The 20276-nt window shown below is 37.9% G+C and overlaps 1 protein-coding gene across 1 annotated transcript in view; it reads right to left on the bottom strand.

Annotated features, from left to right (window-relative positions):
- The window catches only part of LOC135216596 (uncharacterized), a 987502-nt gene that overhangs the window by 78339 nt on the left and 888887 nt on the right, over positions 1 to 20276 (bottom strand). Inside the window, 4 exon segments of the mRNA XM_064251975.1 lie at positions 7379 to 9402; positions 9671 to 9837; positions 10052 to 10251; positions 18683 to 18981. Coding sequence (XP_064108045.1) covers positions 7379 to 9402; positions 9671 to 9837; positions 10052 to 10251; positions 18683 to 18981 — 2690 coding nt within the window.

Raw genomic sequence — 20276 nt, forward strand, 5'->3', positions numbered from 1 at the left:
ATATCAACATAGACAACTAAAAACATATTTCTTGACCATGCAATAAACCCAACTGCTATAGTAACTGAAGTATAAAAACACTATTTTCTGAGAAAAAACTTTGAAAAACATTCATCTAAGCACCCATAAAAATGAAGCACATGTACAAAAAGTTGCAAATGAAGAAATAAAAAAAGAACAGCTAAGCACCTTCAAGACTGCCACACACACTTACAGAATATAACTTTGTCGTGATACTGAAGACTCATGTAGCGGCAGGAGGAAGAGTTCTGAGTGGCCCAGATAGAAATGCCGTCACAGCCAAGTAAAAAAATGAATTGTGCCATGCCATAAGTAAAAACAACTTGTGGTGAAAGAAAACTATGCACCAAGTTTAGAAAAAAAAAGCTTTCATTCAGAAGAGCTGAAATCAGAGCATTTCATCAGATGTACAATTAAAAAAATTTTGAGATGAACCTAGAAAACATTAAAAATCCATATCAACTGACCTTTTTTCTGGATTAATGAAAAGGATATTGCAGAAAATATTCAAGTTTTACAGTAAAAGTCATGCAAATATCTTCAATTCCTTTGATACAAATAATAAGTACTTAAACTGCCAATATCCCTGCAGTACTTATGCTTTTAAGTACAGTTCCGGTCAGTTCCACTGGGTCCAGTTTCCTCAGAAAGAAGGGTTTGTGGCAGGACTTGTGTGGTAGCCCTGTCGAGAAAGGTAAATCCAAATTTTCCCAATATCTTCTTACAAAACATCTAGACTAACATACCAATACCTTCTTATAAGATGTATTGACTGAGTTTATTTATCAAACTTAAAGTTTGTCAAAATATAAGAAAATCACTTAAAACTTCTCAAACCACAACCCTTAAAAGTCCAGGTCTGTAAAATCATGATTCGCACCACTCATTTATTGGATGGATAGTGTGTGCATGAGAGAGAGAGAGAGAGAGAGTGTAGGATGGTTGATTGTATATGATGTCTGGTTGATTGTATATGATGTCTGTTCCAAAGAGGGCAGCATGATTGGCGCTGATGTTGCCTGCACTTCACTTACAGTCACACCTCTGTACTGAAAGGGCCTGTAATAAAGCAACATGGTGCACCTAAGGGGTTAGATAAACCCCCATAACAGCTCACCATCGGCAGGCAGCTCAGAGATGGAGTACCAACACCAAGACAGCATTACAAGGTGGAGAGACGCTGGGATGAGATGATCCAGCAGAGGGAGCTACGAATGGTAGAGTCACAAGAGGAGACCTCACCACTTATTGGGACAAAGGAGCTTCTACCTCTGGTTGTAGGCTGCAGGGTAAGAGTGCAGGATCTGGTAACCAAAACTTGGGGACGATCTGGGTTGTGGTACTGGAGTCCAAGGACCTCCAACAGTATCTCATTAGGCTGGATGGAAGTGGGCGAGTGTCACTTAGAAACAGGAAGCACCTGAAAGTGTTAAAACAGCAGCACCCAATGTCCTCAGCCATTCCCCCTTGCCCAGAACCTGATCCAGTGTGTCCACAAAGGCACAGTGTAACCCTCGTGGATGGGCGAGTATTTCATGGGTGATACGGAGTGTTAACCCATGCTCATGCTTGTGTCACCTTGTACAACAATATTTTGTTATCGTTTGTATGGTGTTTTTACGTTGCATGGAACCAGCGGTTATTCAGCAACGGGACCAACGGCTTTACATGACTTCCGAACCACGTCGAGAGTGAACTTCTATCACCAGAAATACACATCTCTCACTCCTCAATGGAATGGCCGAGAATCGAACTCGCGACCACCGAGGTGGGACGCCACCACCATACCAACCATGCCACTGAGGCGCTGACATTTTGTTATCCCTCATGCTTGTTTTGTTTTTTGGTTTCAGTAAGCCAAATTGGCTAGAAATTCTATTGTGCAAACATATATATATTATGTATATACTACATATTGTTGCCATGCAGGTCTGTATGTTGTGATACCTACGCATTAACCATTACTTTTGCCCTATGGGGATTTTTCTTTTACAATTTTCTTTGTGTATATGTATTTATTATATTTTTGCTTATTTCTATTTAATGTTATGCCATAATCTCAGGGGGGAGGGGGATGTACTGACAGGACATGTAATAAAACACTGGAGTATTCCACAGGTTTCCTTCTGTCTCCAGCAATGTGTGTTGGTGGGGATGGTGTGATTGATCCAATAGATGTGCTAACGAGGCTATTGAATCGTTTGAGCAGAGGTGTATACCTTCTGATCGTCGTCCTGTAGGGATGACGCCTATTTTACAACTAGTACTACCGTTTTCTTCTCTTTTTTATGTATTTTGTCTTGGAGAAGTGTGAGTCTTGGAATTTCTTCATTTGTGCTTATCCTCTATGATTCGATATAGTATTCGTAACATCAAGTTACTTAGAGCAATGTTGCATTGACATGCAATGGCCGTCGTAACATAAGGTTTCGTTAATAATTGTGATTAAATGATGTATTTAAAGATAATTTGCAGTACATATTTTCTCTATGTACAGTTTCTGTTTCTCAGAGATGGGCAGTATCAAATACAAATGTATTTAAATACATTTGTATTTAAAAATGCAATTTTATGCAACTACGTATTTAGATATGTATTTAAATACTTTTCATCATGTGATTAGTATTTATAAATACTTAAATAGTTTTTTTAAATACAAGCAAGTTGGCTGGTAGTCTGACATTTGGCAAATTCCCCCTTTAAAATTTTTTATTTTTTTATTCTACAGCAAAGGAATGCCCTTGTAAATCTCCATATAAAGTATCTTATCAAAGCTTGTCTTATTTTACTTTTTAGGGTGGAATACGTTGATGAACTTCTAATTAATTCAAATCATATACGTAATATTTTCAAAATACTTTCCTGAAAATTTGCACAGAGCATGGAGAGACATTAATGAACACAATGAAGAAGAATTTTCTTTCTTATATCATATTTTTCACATGGGAAGAAAAGATAAGGTTTAGCTACCTTTATCGTTGCTTCAATATCTTTTGTACGAGAACTTGATGAGATTAAAATGACAAATTTTCTAAGATAATTTGTATTTTTCATAGCTACAAACCTTAGGTCTTGACAATTGGATAGGATCATTTCTAGCGCCTAGCTGGATCCGGTTAAATTGCAGATGAAAACAAGGAATCTTGCAAGATCTGGCAACACGTGCATATCGGGTGAAGAGTGGTCAAGGACCACGCATCCACGCCACAGCTTCAGTCTTTTCTTAAACCACCTGGACGAGAGTTATGGTTGACCTTTCTTGGTCTTTACTCGGTTCATTTACCGTTTTCGCTTGTGTGCGTGTGTGTGTGTGTGTGCTGTTATTATGGCTTCTTCTGCTCTTTCTCGGCCTCGTCAACGTGTGTGCCCGGAATTCCAGGTTTTCAGTGGTCTCGTTTTTTGGCTTCGTCTGCTTGGGACCCACACGTCACTTGCAGTAGGTGCTGTTCTGACGTTGTACAATAACGAATCCCTGTAGGGAATACTGAGCGTGGTCTAGAGAGCAGTGGAAGTTATTTTATAGTAAGAGTGAGCATCGTAGTTTCTACTCTTCCTTTGTGGGAGGCTTTTTCTTCTCCTCTTCTCGATGCTTCGTCTCCTGCTGCTGTCCACCCCTCACACCCCCTAGTGTTGTGCCTTTGTCCCCTTCATTTTCTTCCATCGATTCGTCGTTGGAAGTAGCAGGAGGCCCTCGGGCTGAGATATGTAATGTCGCCCCCTCTTCCTCGGGAGTTAATTTGATTCCCGAGAGGGAGGACCATCTGATTCATCATATTGATGAATATTTTGACTTTTGAAAGGTCACTGGAAAGCAACGCAATCCAGACACCTACAGTGGTGGTCATGGCTTATTTTAATGACTGTGGACATGGTCTTGACAGTCTTAACAAACATCCACTATTTAAGAAAATATTTCTTATATATAATACTACACTGCCATCATCAGTGCCAGTTGAACTATTATTGTCCTTGGTGGGACTTATTCATTCTCCCAGGAGGACGATTGTCAGATAAAATGTTTGAACAATTGGTGCTTATAAGGGCCAATAAGAATATAGGTCATATTGAGTTTCTGTTCAGTCATTGATATTAATAACTGAATTGAAATTGAATCAATAAATCACATTACCCTTATTCTTGTACATTATTATTTATCCCTCCAAGGATACCTGGACCCAGTGGAAGTTGCACAATGGTCTTTGCGAGATTTTTTTTATATATATAATCAATAATGATAAGTTATGTAGGACATTTATGTGATTTCCTGTGTTCAAGTCAAGGTTTGGTATCCATTGGGGCTTTGGTACCCAGTAAATGAAATAATTCCATAGACTAACAGAATTCCCATAAAAGGAAGATATCAAAAGTATTTGAAAAGTATTTAAATTGTATTTAGAGACAATTATAAGTAAAGGACTATTTAAATATACATTACATTTACTTGTAATGTATTTGGCAATTAAATAAATTTTGACCAAGTAATGAATGTATTATTTAGACATTTCAAAGTATGTGTGCCCTTATCTGATTCTACAATGCTATTAAAAGTATGGCAAGTCATCATAAAAGCATCCTTGGAAGCAGTTGTGTCTGTTACTTTAAATAAAAAATGTTCTTAATTCCACTTATCTGTCAGTATGTGAGCACATTCATGTTTGGTGGCAGTCCCATCATTACACAAAAGCGCATTTTTTTTTAGATTACTTTTTTTAGATTTAATACATAAACTTAGTCGAGAAATCTTATTAGAAGTTATTGGGAAAATTTGGATCGTCTTCAATTGCCTTACAGATAAATCTTCGAAAGTTTAGGTATGTAGTCCACATAATTAAGTGGAAATATACTTTCTCTTAATTTATTAATCGAGGTAAATTTTAATTGTTCGTCTTTTATTTTCACGACCGCTCCAGGTTCAAGGAATTAACTTGCTGATCTTATATCGTTAATATATACGGTTCTTTATTCAAGAAAGACGACCACGGCCCAAATTTACCTTTTTCATCAGGGCTACCATCACACATCCTGCCGCAAACCCTTTTTGCTCGGGAAACTGGACCTGTTGGAACTGTCCAGAACGGTACATATAACTATTGTCGTTAGCTTTCTAATTCCAGCCCTTGTTATATTTATGCTCTTCCTTATTTTTCATGCATATTTACAGGAGGCTTCAATTGCCCTTGTCCAATACTGCAATCGAATATGAAATATACTGGGATACCTTATGAATCCACCACTAAAAAGGAAAATGTTAGAATTCACCCATGACAACTAATCAGGATAACACAATTTACACATTTCATTGAAACAATGAACATATACTATACATGTATAAATATTATGAATTAAGTTTTTAAAATCTTCATACATAATAACCTGTCCAATGTAAAAGAGAAAATTACATTTTGGCAGACATCTACCTGCAGTTACTTTCATTAACAAAAGTACAGCCTGTCTCTAAATGCTGTTGTTTAATGTACTAAGTCTTTTAGCATCAGAAAAAATTTGAGGATATGTAACTCCTCCTTAACAATTTGCATTTAATTTGATGGGAATACCTATAATGTAAAGAATCCTATCATAAGTTGTAATATCAAACAATTTATGGAATGATTAACAACAAATAGATGAGTATGATTCATCACTCAATGACACTGTGATGGGTCTATTTTGTGCAATCTTACACAATTGACAACACCCATTAACTACCTTACATTATACATGGTTATAAAAAAACTGATCTGTTCATTAACGTTTCTGTAACATGGGCCAAAACGCTAGCTCATTCACTAATATATTTCTTGTATTAAATACCAAAAGAGTAACTACAAGTGTTTGATTTTCATACTGTCTAACATAAATATCAAATTTCAGTCAACAGTTTACCTGTACACATAATATGTAAACCTATGTTATGTTAAAATGTTTCCTCATTATCTTGTCAAAAACGGTGGAAGATGAGTGAAGAAGTAGCATGGAGAAGTGATGTCCAAAGGTCTTAAAAACTGACTGACATCTCAAATATTGAAGAAGTTTCGGCAAATGATGAGAAAGGACATGGAAAATTTGATAAGGAAAGCAGTAGGTATGTAAGTATATTAAAGACATGAAAATGCCCAGGAAAGGATGGAGAATGGACAGATGCAGACCTAAACCTGATGGGAGCTCTTGCAAACAGACCACAAGACAGAAGAGAGTGGAGAAAACTCATTTCAATTCTAATCTATAGAGGGAAGCCTGACCCAAAAATAATTATCATTAAGATGATTATGTTTATCACAAACACAGAACAGTTTCTATGTGTCACTTATTGACGCATGAAATTGTTATCTAAATTACAAATATAACCACCATTAACAGATGGGTAAGGAAACATGATAAATAAAAAAAAAACCTTGTCACTAAAGGTAATATGATGAGTAGAAATTTTTCTCTAATTTTAAATTAATAAAGTATGTAAAAGATATAAAATGAGGTAAAAAATATAATTTATCATTTAAAGAGACAATAGGCTTGCCTTTATTGGAAAAGTTACAGGAACATGGGAAAATAGCATCAGGGAGAGAATTTCAAAACCAAATATTGACAGAGAAGCAGTAGTCTGTTTGAGTATGTGATAAAGAAACTGGCATGAAATATTACCAAAATTATAGCGATCTCCTTCACCCCTCTCTTTATATTTTACTAGGGTCCGAGTACAAAGTTTGCTGGAAAAATTTTATCTTATCATTAAGAGGAGTAATCTTGCACCCCAAAATACTAAAACACTTAACATAAACTTTTCAGTATATTCATTCTCAGAAGCATTCAAATTACTGTACGTAAATATAAGTTTATAAATGTGAATATGTATTAATATATTGTGACATCTTTTTAATTTAAAATTTAGCTACAGTATTACTGCTGTATTACTTTTCCAGTACATGAAGCTAATTTAAAATAAAATTCCCAATGAAAAACGTATTGAATGCAAAGACCAGTTCATGACATTTTATGTTATATAACAATAACTTAAGAACCAGATTTCATTACCAGAAAACCATACATTATCAAGAAAACATGGAAGAAATATTGATTTTTTCCTTATGTACAGTGGATTCATATGGAATTACCTTAACTTTTGAAATTCATGCATTTTTAAGTAATGACATGGTAAAGTATTTGTATTACGTTATCATGAAATAACCATTGCATGTTAAGTATTCATCTACTAGTTAAATACCAAGATTACAGTCTACGCTACAGTGTACACCCAAACAGTACTTTATTTCAAACCACATTCTTAACGTTATATTGGCATGCGTATGTGGTATTATAAATAAGCTTAGTAAAATGTGATGATACCTCATGCATCTTTTACCTTTGAGAAGTAATGCTGTCATTGGAAGATGACAACAGATCAACGCTGGTTTGTGCTCTAACTCTTCTCTTTGGTGAATGACGACGAGGCGACCTCTCCCAGTTTGGGGGTTCCAAACGGCTTTTGGCTCCATCACTTAATGCACCTGTCCCACTGCCAGTATCTGCTGAACCTACATCATTGAATCCTAACAGTGATTTTAGGCCCTTTCCAGGGGACCGTTTTAATTTTTTTTTGCCAAGGCGCTTCAAAGGGGAAACAGATACATGGGAGTCTGAATGTAAAACTTCTGATGATGGACAATCATACAACCCATCAGAGTCGGTATAAGGTAATTCTGGTTTTCCACTTACACCAAAAAAGGCAGGATATATCCTTGCTACACTGAGTCGTGAATCACTGATTGGCGACTCACTACGAGAGCTAACTGGGCTGAGACGGGAAGGTTTTTCCGACAAACAATCCTCCAGGGAGGATTCACTTGGAAGAGATGAATGCACCACAATGGCAGGGGGTGACCGTACTAAACGTGGGGATTCTTTGGGAAAAGAATGACTTGAAGAAAGAAGTAATCTTTGTCGTTGTGCTTCAGCTTCCTCTTCGCTGCTAAGTTTATTTGTTTTCTCAACTTGTAAAACACCATCACTACATTCATCATTCGTATCTAACTCCAGAGCAGAGTCTGCTTCTGGTTGTGAAGTTCCAGGATCATCTGTTGTTTCAGAATCAGTTCGTAAAATAGGAGGAGTTACCATAGCTGTAGTTACAATTTCTGTAGAAGGTGGCTTGAACATTGGCCGGCGTTTATTCCTTGGAGGAGCAATGATTGGCGGTGCCGGGTTGGGAAAATTCATGTGACGAGCAGGAATTGATGAGACAGATGGTGTCAGGGGCTCATCTAAACATAAAGGGTTATCTGACGAGCACCGGGAAGGGCCAGGAGAATAGGCTGAACTATATCCAGATGAACTAAGATTAGATTCAGATGCTCGCAGTTCAACGCCCAAAAAAGGACTGAGGTAGCTAGAAGCTGGTCCACCTTGACGACAGCCAGTTGTAGGAGAGTCTGTGTCGGATTCTACTTCACTAAGCATACTGGTAACAGTTATAGAAGGTGCTTGCTGTAGGTCTAATGAACTTGCTTTTTCTCTTTTTAAAGGGGGATTTCGTCTTGGAGGTATTGGTGGTTTTTTAGAATCAGGCTCTTCTATTGTTATAGTAGGCACAGGTGGATAAGTTTTTCTTAAAACTGGTGGTGAAGCTAAAGTAACGTTAAGTGTTGGTATAACTAAAGGTGGTGGGTGAGCTGGAGGTGTGGGTGGTTCATCATCAGCCGGTGATATGGTAATAAGAGGTGCTTGCAATATACTACCAACGTCTACACTCTGTGAACGGGTTCGTGGTGCTGAATCCCATCGCACATCCTCCTCTGCATCTTCTACTTTGATAACTGGTACCTGTAAGCAGATCCCACCACTACATGCACCTTCACTTGATGATCCTTCACCTTTATCTGGACTGAACTTTAAAATATTAGCATTTGGAATGTGCAAGGGTGGTGGTTTTGTTTTCACCTTTGGTGATGCAGCTGGTGATGCTGTAGGTGAAGTCACAGGAGATGGAGTTCTAGAAGACAATGATGATGAAGGTGTGATGGTCACACCTGTTGGAGATAATGTTTCTGACCTGCTGCTGGTATCATGGATTGCATTAAGGCTCTTCAAAGATGTAAAGAATATACGGTGATCTGGACCAGAACTATCTGAGCTACTGCGCTCTACAGACATTGACAATGAGAATTCAGATTCAGTGTCTTCACTTTCCTTATTATCATTTGATTCTGAACTTGTGCGTGGTTTGGGACGTTGTCGACAAGGAGTAGGTAGTGGTGAGGGAACAGGGGTAGGGACAGGTGTCGGTAATTCTGTAATAGGTGACAAACACCGATACTGATCATTGGTTGGTACTTCCAGTGTAATAACGGGCCCACCATGCTGCACTGAACCACCACCACTGGATTGAACCTGCAAAAATATCATGATAATTGTTCACAATAGGTGATATTAAATACTGGTTCACTAAATAATTAACTAATATTTTAATTTTCAAGTATTTTAATGTGAATAATTACAAGGCCTAAATACATGCCTTCTCGTTATAAAATTTTCATGATTACACTTTACTTAAAATAAAAAAAACGATAAAATAAATAATTACCTGCACTTGTAGAGCACCAGGTAATTTGCATATTTACACTTTAATTAGAACAAAAGTGATAGAATAAATAAGTACCTGCACTTGTAGAGCACCAGGTACTGTAAGTGTATCTTGCTTAACTGGAGGTGGTGCTTTCTGAGGTGTTGTTGGAGTAGTAGATGGTGACTGGTGAGCTGAAGAGTCTTCCAATTCTGATCCATGAGGACTTGATGGGTTAGAGGCACTTGCACGACCAGAGCCCCCTAATTAGACAAAAGTTTGACATAAAGGCAAAAAAAGATTAGTTAACGCTCTCCTTCTGCCATCATAATAATCATCAGCAGACAATGGTTATTCTATCAAGGCATTAGGTTGCAATGCTATACTAGGTTTAACCAAACATAGTACTGGCACTGGAGGTAGAATTGAAATTCAAATAATGACACCTGGCATTTGAGATATTCCTGAACTACTTACCAAAGTTCCTGAACATTGCAAGAAGTGAGTCTGCTGATGAAATTTTGACCATTTTGTTTCTACTCTGAGGGGATGAAGTCTTGGAAGATGGTGATGATGATGATTTTATTGTCAGTAGTCTCTTAGGTGGATCAGGGGTCATTTCAGAAGATGACACATCAGGTGTTTCAGCTATGTCTTCACTTCCAGAACCACTGTACCTGTAGGAAACATCGAGTAATAGTTCTACCAACTTCAAAAGACGTCAATGGAACTTTACTTAAAAATTTCCTAGTGGATCTCAATAACATAATTTTAACCATTTTACCCATTCAAGCCAATTATTACTTTATAAAAGTTTAACATGATGATTGAGAATCATTTCTAAAATCTCATTATCATTTGCCAAAAAGGATTTCATTGTTATTAAATGGTTAAAATTGGAGAAAGATAGATCTGCCAGGGTTTGAGACTAAAGGGATCAGATGAAGAGGTACTATATACGTACGTACATACTCCCATATAGGGTTCTATTTAGAATAGAATAATACAACAAACATTTTAAAAACTGCATTAACACCTTTCATCCTTTAATCCATTGGAATTAAGGGACAGGTGTCAAATATTGATGAAAAAATGTTGAAATAAGTTGATCTTTAGTGAATTTCACATCAAATAAAAAACATTAACTCTCTAATGAACTCATTTTTTTCACAAGATATTGTTGACACTCTCTAGCTATTAATTAAATGAGACTTTGTTTAGCTCTTTACCTCTTAACAGTTTTAAATCACTAGCCATTTTTACGGATGCATACAAAAACACTTTTTTTTTATTGCAGATTTTGCCTTCAGCAGGTAGGAGCAGAATCTAGGTGGAGGTAGTGTCTTTAAATAAAATTTTCAGTTAGTTATAGGCAGTTTTGTAATCTAAGTCATATTTGAGCAACAGCCCCTTAACAAGAAAGTAGTTTTTCCATTATATAGAATTTCTGCGTCCAGTAATATGGAGGAGTCATCGAGTTCCATTTGACAACATCTGAGAGAGAGAGAGAGAGAGAGAGAGAGAGAGAGAGAGAGAGAGAGAGAGAGAGAGAGAGAGAGAATGTAATTGCTGTATGGATAGTTAACGATTGAATTGGCTGTTGGTGAGTTCTGGGTTGTCTGCTGGTGGTTTTGGAGTTTAGAGTTCTGTGTTTTTAGTCAGTTTTCAGTCAGTCTTGGGTTAGAGCCTGTGACAGTCAGTAGTGTCAGGAGCAGTTGGTTGAAGGCATTGATATTCAGCTGAGTTGTGTGTTTTTGTTTGTTATTTGGTTGTTGTTAAGTTAGTGTTGTTTGCTTAGAGTTATTGTGCCTGTGCTGTTGTGATTTTTTGTGTTGTTTGTGCAGTGGTCTTTTTTTGTGTTGTTGAGTTTTTGTTGTTATGTGTGAGGTTGTGGTTCTTGGGGTTATGTTGTTGAGTTGTGGTCATTGGTTGTTGTGTTGGTTGTTGTTGTTGTTGTTGTAGCTGTGGGGTTGTGGTTCTTGGTTTTTGTCTTGTGGTTGTTAGTGTTCCAGTGACCTCGACCAGCAGACAGCACAGCATAGCCTGGAGTATCTGCAGTTGGGTGAGTACATGTGTTTGTGTGTTTTTTTTGTTTGTTCTGTGTGTAGGTAGGTCAATTGTCCTGCATATTCCGTAGTGTAAAGAGGAAAGTGTGACTGAGGGTGAGTTGGGCAGCTGGATTGGTTAAGTTTATGTGGGGGGATTTTGCCAGCTTGTTTTTTAGCTCGCAATCCCACCACAATATTTTTTGGAGCCTGAACGGGGACTGTTGTTGCGGCAGCTGCAGGGCAATTGGGGTAGTGAGTTGTGTGATTGGTGGAGAAAGTGAGGATGGAAGGTTTGAAGGAGATAGAGAGGCTGAAGGAGGAGCTGAGGTTGGCGAGGGAAGCTAAGGAAAGATTGGAAGTAAAGAATGAGAGGTTGAGGGTAGAGTGTGAGGAGCTGAAGAGTGAGTTAGAAGAAATGAGAGCAATGCTAATGAGTGCGAAAGTGGAAATGAAAGAAGAGGTGGAAGGAGCGGAAGAGAGAATGATTGAGAAAATGGACGAAAAATTCGGGGTAATGTTGAATGCAGTGCAAGAGATGATGCAGGGAATGATGAAGGGATTCATGGGAGAGGGACTGTAGGAGGTAGGCCTACTGGGTCATGTGATGGGGCAGGAGTGGTAAAGAAAGTGAAAGAGTGAGTGGATGAGAGTACAAGTGACGAAGGTGATTTGGTTGTGATAGGTAAGGGGAAGACAGTATAAGGATAAACTTGAGGATAAGAAAAAGAAGGGGGCTGAGGAATAGAAGACTAAGGGAAAGAAGGTTACTAAGGGTAATAGACAGGATGAGACTAGGACTGAATACATTGGGGAAAGGGCTGAGAGTGATTTAGATAGTGGTGAGTGGAAAAAGGTGGGCAGAAAGAAGAAGGGCAAGAAGAGCGTAGTCAAGAGTATGGATGTGAGTATGGAAGTTGACTCTCTGTATTCGGAAGAGGGAAAGAGGAGTCAGAATGGAAGTAGCGAAAGTGAGAGTGAGCAGGAAGTATGAAGAGCTGTGTATATGAGAGAGGTACCCCGATGTGCACAATACGAGAAATATGATAGTAGGGACATAGGGGACTTTTTTAAGGAATATAAAAGGTATTATGAGGCTAACTATGGGGATAACAAGAGAGTCTGGGCAAGAGAGTTAGATAGCTTTTTGTCAGGATTTTTGTTGAGTATGTATGGGGTAATGATGAGTGTAGGGAATGTGCCGTATGAGAGTGTGAAAGCCAAGATTGTAGAACAGGCAAAGAGGATAAAGAGTAGCATTAGATATAAGAGAAAGCAAGATTTTGAAGAGGCAAGAATGAATGTTGGTGAGTAATTGTCGATGTATGTGTGCAGGTATGAAACATTAGCCAGGAAAAAGTTTGGGGACGAAGGGATAAACGAGTGTAAGGAGTTAGAGCGAAAGCTGTTGGCAACTGTACTAGAGAGTGTATATGAGTTTATGAATCTGAAATGTAAGGAGAAAATGCAATGGATGAATGAAAGGTTGACGTGGAACGACATTTTGGAAATAGTAAAAGATTACAAGTTAGATAGGTGTATGAAAGAGAGTAGGAGTGTTAATGTTAGGACTGAAGTAGCTGAGGTTGTACCAGAGTTTAAAAGCTATAGGGAGGCAGTTTTGGAAGGACCGAGGCGATTGGCAGAGCGAGTGGTAGATAGGAGCATTAGGGCAGGTAACGTGAGTGTAGTTAGCCCTAAAAGAGTTAGGAGTGCGAGTGTTGGAAGAGTAGGGTCAGTTAGTTGTGAGTGAGAGCAGCAGTGTTATAGATGTGGTAAGCCAGGACACAGGAAGAATTAATGTCAGTGGGCATTAGGAGCGTGCTTCGGGTGTGGGCAAATGGGCATTTAGTGAGTGAGTGTAAGAAAGATAGGGATATTAAATGTTATAGGTGTGGACAGGCAGGGCACATAGCTAGTGGATGTCAGGGTTCCTGTATGAACGTGGTTTGCGGCAACTGTGGGAAGAACGGGCATTATGCTAGGATGTGTAAAGAACAGCGTGCAAAGTGTGCTGACTGTGGGATGGAAGGTCATGTGGCAATTGTGTGTAGGGGTAAAAGGATGAGTCAGGCTGGGAATTCGTAAAACTAAGTGAAAAGGGGATTCAGTTGGGTGGGTCCTCTAGTCTGCGGCAGTATGTTCGAGAGAATGCGATGAGTGAGTGGTTGAAGGTGAATAAATGGGAGCCGAGTGTCGATGAGCAAATGGGTCTGGAAGATCGGCAGTTGGTGTTGGTTGAGTATGGAAGAAAACGGAAGAAGGTAAGCAAAGGGAATGAAAGGGAGAAATGTGAGCTGCATGATAGAGGAGTTAGTGTTGGGTAAAAATGGTGGATAAGGCATGTAATACAGATGACTTTGAGGGGAGGAATAGTACATATAGCGGGTGTGGGTTTGAATTGTCAGGGTTTAGTGAGGTTTCACCAGGAAGGGAATCAGGTGGTAAGGATGTAGTTGACAGTATGAATGAGTCCCTGTGGGAGTTTGGCAGGAGTGTAAATGAGGTAAGTGATTTGGTGGCAGAGCTACGAGATATTCGGACAAGAGTTAGAAGGGGTAGATGAGATAGTGGGTGGGATTTGGGAGGATAGTAGTGAGGGAGATGGTAATGGTAGTCTGACTGGAAGTGGTCTGGGAGAAGTTGGTGGTGGTGTAACTGAGAGTGTGTATGAGGGCCCTCAAACAAGATCCAGGGGACCTGCGTCCGAGTATCTGTGGGTGTTGCGGAAGGCCATTTAGTGTGGGAGTTGTGAGTGAAAGGAGACGTTGTCAAATGTAACGGGGGAGGAAATACGGAAGAGTTATCGAGTTCTATTTGACAACATCTGTAAGAGAGAGAGAGAGAGACAGGGTGTAATTGCTGTATGGATAGTTAACAATTGAATTGGCTGTTGGTGAGTTCTGGGATGTCTGCTGGTGCTTTTGGAGTTTAGAGTTCTGTGCTTTTAGTCAGTTTTCAGTCAGTCTTGGGTTAGAGCCTGTGACAGTCAGTAGTGTCGGGAGCAGTTGGTTGAAGGCATTGATATTCAGCTGAGTTGTGTGTTTTTGTTTGTCATTTGGTTGTTGTTAAGTTAGTGTTGTTTGCTTAAGAGTTGTGTCTGTGCTGTTGTGATTTTTTGTGTTGTTTGTGCAGTGGTCTTTTGTTGTGTTGTTGAGTTTTTGTTATGTGTGAGGTTATGGTTGTGGTTCTTGGGCGTTATGTTGTTTGGTTGTGGTTCTTGGTTGTTGTGTTGTTGTTGTAGCTGTGGGGTTGTGGTCTTTGGTTGTAGTGTTGTGGTTCTTGGTTTTTGTCTTGTGGTTGTTAGTGTTCCAGTGACCTCGACCAGCAGACAGCACAGCATAGCCTGGAGTATCTGTAGTTGGGTGAGTACATGTGTTTGTGTTTTGTTTGTTCTGTGTGTAAGTAGGTCAATTGTCCTGCATATTCTGTAGTGTAAAGAGGAAAGTATGACTGAGGGTGAGTTGGGCAGCTGGATTGGTTACATTTATGTGAGGGGAATTTTGCCAGCTTGGTTTTAAGCCTGCAATCCCGCCACAGTAACTATGGTACATAGTTCCCTATAGCATCAAACTAAGAAAATCTGACATGACCTTAAATATGCAGTCACCTGTCAACATTTTTCTCCATGGGAAATTCTTATAAAAACAAAACTGTTTTGAGTTTAAGTGGAATTAAGAAACTGTCATTTGCAGTCAACTTGTATGTACTAACTGTTGCCATTCCATAACAGCAAGATGAGGAATGATGACTCAATTTACCACAAAAAAATGCATATTTAATTAATAAAGGTCAAAAAGAGTAATTTCACCCGTCCTGGTGCCGATTTCATTATTGGTTTTGAATAAATTAATCAGTATTATAAAAAACATAAAAATACCCATGTCAATAAACATCTTAAGACTAGCCAAATGATACTGATTCAGTAAACATGGATACGTACATACAAAATATAGTAGCAGCAGCCTGGATGAAATCAAGAGTCGGCTATTCGAAACCAAGAGTTGGCTATTCTACAGGCGAAAATAAATATCCCACCAACTAAGAAAGTAAGTACCTATTATGGTTAAGTAAGGCTGGTACTACTCTCTGCAGCAGTATAAACAATGAAAAGTTAACAAAGAAAATTTTGAAAAGGTATGACCTAAGAAAGTTAAAATTCATGGCCACAATATGGTGGGAAGATGTACTGTAGTATCATGAATGAGGAAGAATGTCTAGTAGCAAAAAGAAGAGTAGATCTGAACAGCTGAGATGGTTTGGACATTTGATATCAAACAGTACAAATGAAAGTAAAAGGTTAAACACCTGGAAGGAGGCCAGGAAATCATAGACAAAGAGGGAATACATGATGACCAAGACCTGATGGACATCCAGGCAGAAAGTGACAGAACAAAGAGTAGCAGAGACACCTAATTTTACATTAAATCCCACAAAAAGAAAAGCTAACAAAAAGTCTTATGATGACAATGATAATTACTGTAACAATTGCCAAGGTCATAGACATATAGTCTACTGACTTAACCACATGACCATCATTTTAATTCAATAACATGGGACCCACAATGCTGTGCCCTGAAGTATATTGATTTCAGAAATGATCCTTCCTTCGTCAGTTCATGTGTTAAGGCAGATATATGCAAATTTTCTATTATATTGATTTTGTAGGACCTCCTGTCAACACACAGTCAAACAAATGAATAACTAGTATATCTAGTCCTGCTATAATTAAAGAAATAATGAGAATGAAAGGTATAAAATCTAGATTATCAGGAAATGATTGACCAACTTCTTACAAAATGTAATTATCTACCAAAAAGAAACTGTACTTAGGGATAGTGGAAAAAGAAATACAATTGCATTGGTAGGCCACTTGTTTGTGAAAGAAAAAGAGGAACAGCCATCAAATCACTTAATACTATTGGGATAGCTCTTCTACAAAGATACGTATACTGCATTGTAATTAGTTCAGTGGCTTAGCCATCCTTTTACAATTAAGGCCATAATGGCTTGTACAGCATCAGAGGTAAAAAGAGCAGGCTAATTAGTTATGAAAAGCATTCTAAAATGTTATCTTTACACGTTTCATTGTTTCAAGTTATGTATCTTCCGTAAATTTGGGATAAACCTAAAATAGCTGTCAGGTAATCAGATTTGTCCTTACTTTCTTTAGAACTTTTTAGCTATAACATTTTATTCACTTCATATACATTAGTAAACAAACTATGGGAATTTACAAGTTTTTTTTAATCTGCAAATGAAATGAAAAAATGACAGATTACTGCATATATCTTATTTATCCTTTGATATTGGAATTTTCTTTGTTTTGCTTCATTTATCAGTGCCTCTGTTTTTTCTTCCTTATATCACAACCTCTTCTAAAACCTCAGATTTTGCATATCTCCTGAATTAAAGTCCTAATGACTAAACTTTTTTTTTCTTAAATACCTACACATAATAACAAAGAACTGTACATGTAATATTTTTATTTTAAATTGAATTTAGAATCTTATAGGAGTACGAATAATCTTTCAAAATGTCTCATCATTACTTTTGCCTCAAATGTCATGTGGCACAAAAGGTATCTGTAAAATTCCATTGCAGTCTTTCCTGTATTGTATCTTTGGCAAAGTCTGTTTCATCTCCAGCCTCATTCCACATACTTCTTATCCAAGTAGGCCTAAACTTTCTACTCTCCTGGTGCCCACAGAAACCCAGCTGATGCTGTTGCATAAGGCAGTCCCCGGTTATTGGCGGGGGTTCCATTCCCTGGGGTGTGCCGATAAGTGAAAACCACCAATAACCGAAACGCTGCGATTTATGGTGCCTGTAACCGGTTATCGGCACCATAAGCACCCTTATGCCGCTTGGTGCTGATAACCAGAACTCTGCCTGTTATGGCAACAAAAACATATATCGCCGATTTTATGGTGCTAGATAAGCGCCGTAAAACAAGATTGCCGATAAGCAAGTCTGCCGATAACCAGGGATTGCCTGTATTACTTTCCTATGGGGTGTATGCGTATGTGCATAAAGGACATGTCCAAGTCACTCCAGTATCCCTTTCAACACTATCTCATCTAGTATAAATGTAATTTCCATAATTTTACATATACCTCACTTACAGTATCATTTACAACTCCATCCTACCATCTGGCTGCTAGTATTCTTCTTAAAGCTTATTCTCAAAACATAATGTCTTAAAATTGTAATAACTGGAGTTAATTAGAGGCAAAAAGACGTATAGTAGTAATTTCTAAATAAGTTAGATGTGCAATTGCAAAGTAGCAATGTTCATTGCTATAGTTAAATAACTGGATTATTTTCTGTTACCTCAGCAAACTGATTTACTACACAAATGCTTCATGTTCTGTAAGGCTTAAATTTAATTAAACAAATGACACCTTCAAAACTACTAATTATGGAAAAACATAAAAGCTCATATAAATACAGTAGCAGTCCCTGCTTATCAGCAGCATAGGTTAACAGCGTTTCGGTTTTACGATGCTTTTCAGTGCTGGTAAGCGGTTTATCAGCGTTAGTAGGCAGTTTATTGGCATCAGTAAGTGGTTTATCTGCGTCGGTAAGTGATTTTCAGCACCGGTATGTGGTTTATTGGCGTTGGTTAGTGGTTTAATGGCAGTGATCAGTGTGTATTGCATCATAAATGCCATTTGTTATCATAATTGGTGCGATTTTCCAGTTATTAAAAACTTTCAGTTATTGGCGCTCAGGTGGGTACGGAACCCCTGCCATTAACCAGGGACTGTCTATATGACTGGATTTTTCTTGGCTAGGCAATAAAAACAAATATTGTCCCACCCCTGACCTATTTTAATGTTATCAATGTTTCAACGAACTCAGCTTCACTCAAATAAGTTTTCACTATGATTTTAAATATATATACTGGTGCCAAAACCTCACTGGTCATCAACAATGAAAAGTACTACACAATACACTTATGTATAGGATGTTTTGTAACTTATTTCGTGGTCAAAGACCATTACTGAAGTAACACTATAAGCTTATAATTATTCATTCACTATAACCAATTAGTACTAACCTCTGTGTGTGCCGAATGCGAGGTGATCTGCGAGGCGATCTCCTAGATCCTCCCATGTTGAATATCCTACTGGGAGATTTGTCTTCAGCACAGCTGATGTCAGAGGATGATGAACTGATTTCCTTTGACATCTTATCCAGGAGCTTGGCAAAGGTGACCTTCTTATCCTGCTTGGAAGGTGACGGTGCCAGGGATGTCAGGGAGGTTTCATGAATGAGCCCCTCAATGATTGCAGTGCTTCCATCACCCCCATCACTCCGCCTCAACTCCGTTGCTATGTCTGTACTCCGGGTCCGCTCCTGAGGTGGATTCAGTAATAGAAGTGAGAAAGTACATACATATACATATCTCAAAAAACTGGAACAGTAATGAATGAATGAATGGGGAGGGTTATAATCATCATTTTCCATTAATAAGAAAACTGTCATTTACTTCTGAAGTACAGAATCAAATACGTATCATTGAGAAAAAAGGGCAGAGAGAAAAGTATTTAGCAAATTTAGAAATCATTGCCACTGGTTTATATAGTTAAAAGAGGAAATACTGCTACAGTTAAGCAGACATAATTGAAGGTAAAATAGCACATACAGGTAAAGTAGAAAAAAAAGATAAAGAGACTAATAACGTATAAACTGCGCATAAAGAATATTCATACTAGAAAACAAGCATATGTTTTAATGAAAAAAGGACAATGCATATACCATTGCTATTTACAACACTCCAGTCATAATCCAAAAGGGGCATTTGTAGAGCAGCAACTACTGTATACCCATTGTAATACACAGCCATATAAGAGCTGCCAATAAAACTAAATTGCTTCAGTTAAAAACTTTCCGACAACAGGAAAAATAGCAACAAATCTATACAGTGTAAATTAAGGTACATGTGATTGAAATTATTCAGTTAACTTCATTGATATTTTCAGAGATAAACTGTATTCGTGTAAGTACTGTATATACTGTACATTATGTATACGTATACATAAAAATTTTATGTATACAAATACAGAAAAAGTGAGCATACATGGTTATGTGTATAAATATATCACTTCCCATAACTGCATGTTTCACGCTTCTTCCGTATGAGTGTTAACAGGCTAATAAATAAAGGTGTAGCACATAATCAACTCATTCATACGATGTTGGTACATGCATATCTCAAAATATAAACGCAATCTGATGATTAGTGAAGAAATGTATGCATATTCTTAATCAAGTCCAATCTCATTTTCCTCCTGAAACAAGAAATCTTATCTGTGAGAGGAGACAGCTTGTCATTTACATTAAGAGAGTGCACGGACAAAAACAATAAAATTGACAAAGTAAGCAGAAACAACTTAACAAAATATAAAATTAAATATTCATCTGCAAAGACATCACCATTCTTTTTAACTGCTCACAAATCAGACTGCATTTTAAAAAGCGCAAAGAAATTCCTACAATTTTATTGGCGTTTTCTAATTTACTCAAAATATCTGTTGTTTCTAAACATATGGAAATTTATAAACCAGAGTGGCTCACCTAGTGATCACAAAAACCAGGCTGGAAATAGTAAGAGCATAAAGGCATTAAGTCTTAACAGTAAATTTTCAGTA

The sequence above is a fragment of the Macrobrachium nipponense genome, chromosome 6 (genome assembly GCF_015104395.2).
Source record: "Macrobrachium nipponense isolate FS-2020 chromosome 6, ASM1510439v2, whole genome shotgun sequence".
NCBI lineage: Eukaryota > Metazoa > Arthropoda > Malacostraca > Decapoda > Palaemonidae > Macrobrachium > Macrobrachium nipponense.